The 7929-nt window shown below is 39.7% G+C and overlaps 1 protein-coding gene across 1 annotated transcript in view; it reads left to right on the top strand.

Moving 5' to 3' along the window:
• LOC116381731 (protein phosphatase 1 regulatory subunit 1A) overlaps positions 1 to 7419 on the top strand; it is a 22983-nt gene extending 15564 nt beyond the window's left edge. The window contains exons 3-7 of the mRNA XM_031844122.1: positions 1408 to 1445; positions 1613 to 1676; positions 3775 to 3957; positions 5731 to 5856; positions 6644 to 7419. Coding sequence (XP_031699982.1) covers positions 1408 to 1445; positions 1613 to 1676; positions 3775 to 3957; positions 5731 to 5856; positions 6644 to 6723 — 491 coding nt within the window. The 3' untranslated portion in view covers positions 6724 to 7419. The remainder of the gene's footprint in view (positions 1 to 1407; positions 1446 to 1612; positions 1677 to 3774; positions 3958 to 5730; positions 5857 to 6643) is intronic.
• The last annotated feature ends 510 nt before the right edge of the window (positions 7420 to 7929 follow it).

Raw genomic sequence — 7929 nt, 5'->3', positions numbered from 1 at the left:
AGAGAGAGAGAGAGAGAGAGAGAGAGAGAGAGAGAGAGAGAGAGAGATGAATAAAGAAACAAGCACATCACTGACATTTTGAACAGCCTAGTACTTTTAAGTAGGAATAATATATGCACATGCTCACACACACACACACACACACACACACACACACACACACACACACACCCACACACACAGAGTGCCTTCCTAGCGCCTAGGGATGCATAGGTTGCCAAGCAACAAGGTGGTGTCCTAGAAAAAATGTCCAAGGCTGAAAACAAAGTGGATGCGGGTTCAACGCAATAACTATTGATTACAGTTAATGGTTCTACTGTACTCCAGTCAACTGTTTTTGTTTCTATTTCAGTCCTTTCATTTAGTGAACACAGAGTCTTGTTTCACATATTGACTACAGAGGATCAATCTTAATCCAGTTGGAGTCACGTGAGCTTCACGTGAGCGTAGTATCATGTTGGAGTTTCCTTGTTTTCCTGAACACAAATAATCTCTGCTGTGTGAACGCAGACACACTGCAGCTGCTTTTTCTGTGGTAATATAAACTCAGCTGCCAGTTTATTAGTCACATCCAGATCAAACTAATGCAGAACAGTCCTGCAGTAAATCCTACCTTCATGAAGAGTATAATGCAAAATATAAAAATATAAAATTATAATGTTTTTGGTGAAACTTTTTTTTTTAGAGAGATGTTGATTCAACTGTATTAGGGGGTGTGTGGTGCTGTTGTTACATTATACAAAGGTGTTTCTGTTATTTAGCTACCTACCTCATTGATATAAATAGGGTGGTCAAAATATTAGAAATATAACATGAAGGTAGGATTTATTGCAGGACTGTTGTAGTTCACTGTCGACTGCAATGGCTTTAGCTAGATGTATCTAAACCACTGCCAACTGATTGTAAATCAACTCAGCTCCAGACTACACTTCAGTATGCTACACACTTACTTACTTCCCTTAAGGGGCTTTGGATAAACAGTGCTTAACTGTTTATATCATCAGCAGTTGCCTGCATGCAGGGATCTATTTGGAAGAGGACGAGAGTGGATTAGCATCCCCTTTGTTTGCAAAAAGTCATTCAGATTGTCTGTTTTTATTCAAAGATGAGAGTGGAGAATAATCAAAACAATTCCGCTCACCACGCTTGATAAAAAGAATTGAGCAAACACTTGCATCTGGCTTGCAGTGTGTCAGATAACCATCTGGCCGGAGGTCACCTTGTATCCACTCTGGTGTCTGGAGATACAGCCGCACTCCAGCTACAGTACACTGACCCACTGAAGAGGTCAACTGTGCTATTATGAACCGTGCCATGTTTGCCTGTTCATTCTGTATTTGCTTTAAGTCCTTCATTTTCATTGTTATATTGTATGTTGTACATAAATGTGTATTTGCTTTCTCGCAGAAATAGATGAAGATCGTCTCCCAAACCAGTTGTACAAGGTAATTTAATTCATGCTCTTTAAGGGTCCATTTTATCTGAATAAGGTTACAGAAATAGAATTATGGGAATTCTATTTTTTTTTTAAATTGACTGCGTCTGTTTTAAAACGATCTCCTCAATCTTTGTGCTTTCTGACCAGCTAATAAGAAACATTGATATTTTACAGGCAGCCTTGTTAAACTCCCCTCGACAACGGCGAAAAGGGCCAAAGGGAACACCTACAATGAAAGGTAAAGTGCATTATAGTTACATGTGTGATGTTGGCATTTTATGAGTTAGATCACAAAACTGCCATCAAAGTATTGCAGTACTTGTATTTTGTTGATTGACAATACACTCCAATTAGAGACCACAAAGCATCTTTTGGCATATGACCGTATAGGCCTTGTCTTGCAATTTGTACCACCTCATATAATAACCATCAAAGCCAAACTGAGTCTCTTATGGCTCACATGACCGAGGTCTGGAGAAGATGAAATACAAGAGAAAACGATGTTGATGTTGTTGGCAGTTGTCATTATTCTGATCAGTCAGAGTCGAAGGTGAAGTAGGGTACAGCTGTTCATAGCTGTAGGGACAACAAGGAGGTTGCAGTTGGTACAATTTGTGAGTAAGTCAAACCAAACTAGTACGATAGCCTATGCTGCCACACAAGTCCTGTCAAGTCAAGTATGTGGCCCAACGTCTCAATAGGCTGTACAAGCCTACAGCAGCCGTTCACAACCCAGGGAACAACATCGCTGCAGAATATCAAAAACAAACTTGGGAGAGGCGCTTTTAAAAGATCCTGTGCGACCAGCTGAGTGTGCAATAACAGAAGTACAAAGGATGGTAATAACAACAGACGTTGCAACAAGAATGCCACTGTTTATGATTCTGATTCTGATTCCAACAATTGGAATATCAAAAGTCTAATAATGATACAATCACCAATGTGAATGTAATAAAGTTTAAAGGACAGGCCATGTGCATGTCCATCAACATGTGCATTGAAACTGTTTTTGCTTGCTGTAAACTCTCTCTACAGTTAATGTTACTACTTTTCCAATCGAAGCTCGGAAAGGAAACATATTAAAAAGTAACTTTGGAAGATGTGGCTAACTCAGACTGTTGAAGCCTCATTTCAACTTCAGCTGAACTTTAGACAGCATTTTTGCTCAGAATGAGAACTGTTCCTTCTCTATATGGGAAATATGGACAAGAGAGACTAAATCTGTTTCAACATGGGCACGTCAGTATTGTTTTAAGACAAAATGTAAAAAATGTCAACCTTTAATGTGATACAGCTATTAGCATGTCCAATAGAGTCTAGGAAGTCAGAAGTCAGGCAACGTAAACTTACTTGGTGAAGTAGCTGAGCTAATGATTGGAGTTTGGTCTACCCTGAGTGTCCTATTTCAACCCTGGAGTCAGTCAGTGCTGCACTTGCCTTTGGGGGCACTCATTATCCCGACCAGAATTTCTCCCAATTTCCATTTTTTAGCTACAAAGTGTGTCTTTGTGAGATTAGGGCACAAGGGGTCCTGTACCACCGAAAGAAAACCTGAAGATGATTGCAAAACTGCACACACAGAGCCCAGAACTTGACTATTTCTGTAGGCAGTTTTTTTTGTTTTTAAAACTGCAATGCAATGAAATATAATTTGAAGTGTTTAACACAAATACATAGTGTAATGATTTATGCAGTACAACAGTGAATAAGTTCCAACAAAGAAACCAAAGCAAAGGAACAATAATGAGAAGATAAGTAAAGGTTTGTGCTATTGGAGGTTTATTCTTCAATTAGTTTCACAGCTTAACAGCTTCCAGTGTGATGAGTCGCTTCTTAAAGGAAACAGGCGATAATCGGTGTGCTTTAGATTCCCACTGCAAGACTTATGAGTAATAAAACCGTGGATGAAGGAAGGTGAAGAAAGCGATTAAACAAATCATCTCCCAACTCTAATGTATCTTTACCTGCCCCCTCACTTCAAACACTGCTGGATGTTAATTAAATCTCGCTAGTTCATTAAAAATGCTCAACCTACAATATTCTTTTGAAGTGCTGGATTTCATTGAGTCTCCTCCTTCATCTCTCTTTACTGTTCAGAACATGTCTTTTCTCCCATTGGTTCCCTTCATCTCACACAACTTTCTTTTCTTGCTTGTCCTCCGTCTTCCAACATTTCCCCAATGATTTTCTGCTTTTTACTTTCCACTCTTTCCTCCAATCCACTCCTCTCCCCTCTCATCTTCCCTCTCCTTCCCCTGTGAGCTGTTCCCTCTCAACCAACTTTTCTTTTCCCTGCTTCTCCCTCACCTCTTTTATCTCCACCTCCCTCCTCCCAGAGCTGCAGTTCATGGTAGAGCATCACCTGTACAGGCAGCAGCAGGGAGCCGGGGACGATTGCTCCTCAGAGAGCTGCCTGTCGGACCGGCCCAGCCCCGACTCCTTTCCCCCCGGGGAGGAGCTCCCACACGATGATGAGGCCACTGCAGAGGCCTTTGAGAAACTGCGCTGCCAAATGGAGGGTATGTTTGGAGTCTGTAAGGATTTTATCTGCATGTCTACTGCATTGTATCTCCCTATTCAGCAACACCAACCTCCTTTAAAACCTACAACACGAACAAGAATACTCTTTACCTTAGAATATGTTCATGTATTTTTCCTCCACACAATTTAAACGAATCGCGTAGGAAGTAGAGTGAGTATTTGTCAATTTGGATTTTCAAAATATGTCTTGGGCAAAAAGTGTCGAAAAAAAACGGATACCCAAGGATATGAGGATGCTAGAGGGAAGGAGGGACAGATAAGGAGGCCTCTGAAAAATAGATGGTGTGGTTCCGTGAGAAGGGAGCAGATGGAGGGACAAGATGAGACCTTTTTCATAACAATTAATATTAAGGAAGGATGTAGAATTGGGAGAAAATGGTAGCGGTAAAGTTAAGCAGAAAGCTGAAAAATGTCTGGAAGGGGTGTATGTAAAATGCATGATAGGCTTTGGGAGTTAGAGGGAAATTAAAAGAAGTGAAACAAAAAGATTGGGGTAAACACTTTTACTCACAATTCAACACATTCTCACATTTGTTTGTTATGTACAAAATGTTAGTGTAAAAATGACAATACCAGTGTTACGTGCACATGTGTGTCATTATTTCACATTGTTTGTATAGATTAAAAACATTTGATGTAACATTGTTATAATTATTGAGTTTCAGAGGATCTGGTATGTGGATTTAGTTTTCTTTGGACTGAGCCAAGCTAGATATTTCCCCCTGTATCCAGTCTTCATGCTAAGCTGAGCTAACCGGCTGCAGGCTGTAGCTTCACATTTAGTGTACAGACTCAAGAGTGGTATCGACCTTCTCCTCTAACTCTCAGTAAGAAAGCGTATAATTGAACCATTCATTTAATGAAAACACTTACATGGTTCAAAGTGCCACCTTGGCAGTCTCCTGTCATTACCAAAGACCTTAACACCTGATGAGAAAAAACAGGGAATCAGCTTTTCAACTCAAGCCAAATAATTCACTTTAATGGCAGGTGAGTAGATGGTTACTGAGCGCAGCACATACTGTTCACATACTCAGTAATTACCCAGCACTAATGCATTAGGAGGGCTGCTTTTCTGTCACCACGCCGGCGATAGCCGCAGCCTGAGGCATTATGTTTTCGGGTTGTCTGTCCATCCGGTCCATTCTCGCCAGCACAGTGTCTCAGGAGCGACTTGAGCAAATTTAATCAAATCTGGCACAAACATCCAACTGGATTCAAAGATGAACTGATTAGATTTTAGCGGTCAAAGGTCACTGTGATTTCACGTCCGTCCCATTTGCGTGAATACGATATTCTATTCTAGTTGTTGATATTATCTATTTTACATTTAATTCACTGGGACACAACAACAAAAACATACTCCATTGTAAAGAGATGACTCTGTTTTGTATGGATTGCTCCCATTTTATGAAGGAGCTTCTAATAAAGCTCTGAGAACAGATGAAAGGAGCAAAGGGGACCATGGGGGAAACAAATCAATGACCATTAAAACGAGTCCAGTCGAAGTTGGCTTCCCTTTAATAAGATCAGCCATTTGAATTCATGCCGTGACTAGAAAACATGCAGCTCTAAATGTCAGCTGACATTGATTATTCAGACAAGGTGGTGAAGTTCTTTATTCTAACATAATTTAACAGAGAATATAGGAATAGAGTATTTTATCCCCACTGCTGTGTGATGGAAAGTGTATGGTCTCTTCTCTACTTCATCTTCATCTCAACCTCCATTTGTCTCTCTGCCCCCTGCAGAGTTCTCGAGGGAAAGTCTATTAGAAGCTGCTGGAGGGCTCGAGTGCCCCCTCTCCCAGGAGAAGGAGGATTGCTCCAGCATTGCCAACGTAGCAGATCCCTCATCGCAACAAAACAACGCACCAGGTAGAGTCAAAGGAGCCGTGTTTACAATCCTGTCCCTCAGGGGACTCTTCATCACCCGGTCACCAGGCGGGGTTTCGATATGTTAACAGTTCAACAGGCTTGGCTCTGTGACATGTAATCATGGCTTGTCAACAAACACCTGTGAAGTGGCACAATTATCAATGGAAAGATAATATTGAATGCACAGATTGATGAAAGATGCGTCAGAGCGATTTCAAAATGTCCCAAGATCATTTGTGAGGTAAGACGCTCCACTCTGTAACATCACTGTAAAATCGTGTACAGATTGTTTTTTTATGGTTCAAGAACTCAAACAGAGTGAGGCGTCTTCTCTCTTGCTGATTGTGTCACGACTCGAGTCACGTCCTCCCAGTTAGTCTTTCATTCTTATGTAAACTAGTATCCCAACAACATCATTTAATGATGTGCTTGCAGTAACTCTAGCTTATGGAAGCTACTTAGCTGGACATGTTAACGAGCAGATAAACACACTGTTTGATACATCTCTTATCCCCATTACACTTTTGTGTTTGAATTTCTGGTTTTGACGAAGTAAAAACAAGACATTGCCCTCTTAAAATGTATCACTCTTATTCCAGCCACATGAACATTGGTTAAGAGATCTAATGCTTCGGGGCTTGTTATATTCATTTGGACCTTTGTTTCTATGTAGTTAAACACCAAGCAACAGAAAGCTGTCTTTCTCCATTTGGAGAAACAATGTTGGAATAGTAGTGTTCACAATTATTTGTACTGTGCCTCAGTATTTTACGTTTATATTTTTCAGACACAAAAGCAGCAACATCCAGTGTGAATCAGCCGGCAGAGGAGAAGACGAAGAAATGCATTCTGAAGAAAGAGAAATAGAGCGGTCTTCTGAAACACAAAGCTGCTCAGTCTTCTCAGCCAGCCCAACACAATGACAGAAGATTGTGTCTGCAAATCCACTTTTTAGGTACATCAGGGCATCTATGTTCCTCTACAGTCAGGTTTTAGTTACCACCCCGAGAACATGAACAAAGTTTTCTACACTTATTTACACTTATAAAGATCCTGTGAGAATGATTTAATCATGATTATACGCCAAACTAAAACTAGCTTACTGTATGTGAACCAGACTGGGAGATACTATCTAGTTAATGGGAAAGAGAGAAAGTCTTTTTCTGTCTCTGTCACACAGTCATTATCATAAACTACCACCACTTAGGCTACGTGCACAATGTCCCCTGTTCAAAGGCAACAAATCATTTTTGTGCCATTTTATCGTTAATGTGCCATGACTCTTTCAATTATTGTTCCATCTCAAAGCAATAAAAATGTATTTGTACCTCATAAATAACAGGGGTCGAGACCACTTTTAAATTCAAATCATTTTAGTAAGTTAGATGCTGAGTGAGTGAGTGACACATCTGGGTTGATTGACAGTTTAAAGTTTCAATTACTTAATTGGACAGCTACAAATTCATCCTTACAGTACAACTCAAATACAATTACTGTTATGTCATTGTATTGCTACAACATGTAGAGCTGCAACAATTAGTCAATTTATCAATTTACAGAAAATGAATCTGCAAATATTTTAATATTCCATAAATTAATTTTTTTCAGAATAATTCCATATTTCTCTGGTTCCAGCTTTGCCAGTGTGAGGATTTGCTGGTTTCCTTGGTGGTCTACTATTATAAATGAAATAGTTGAGGGTTTTGGACTGTTTATTGGACAAAACAAGACATTTGAAAACGTCATCTCAAAATCATTTTTATCTGTTTTCAGGAAAATAAGAAAGATTCTTTGCTGAAAAAAATCCCTAGTTGTAGCCCTAACAGCATTACACATCTGTTCAGCTAATTAGTTGTCTTGTGTTCAACTTTGAGAAAAAAAAAAAGCAGAAATCAAAAGAGAGAACTTTTTATTGATTTGTTGCAATAATGCTCTGGTCTTCATTATACATCATATTTGCATAAAACAGTAACCTCTTCATTCGAACGGCCAGAGCAAAGCCTGCAACACAACATGAGCTGCAAACTTTAACAACAACCCACATCAGCTGTCGTGCTTAACTCTTAAATGTGA

This window comes from Anarrhichthys ocellatus, unplaced genomic scaffold (assembly GCF_004355925.1).
Source record: "Anarrhichthys ocellatus isolate YVR2014 unplaced genomic scaffold, GSC_Weel_1.0 scaffold1, whole genome shotgun sequence".
Lineage (NCBI taxonomy): Eukaryota > Metazoa > Chordata > Actinopteri > Perciformes > Anarhichadidae > Anarrhichthys > Anarrhichthys ocellatus.
The sequence above is the reverse complement of the archived record's forward strand: the minus strand, read 5'-3'. Positions and strand labels throughout refer to the sequence as shown.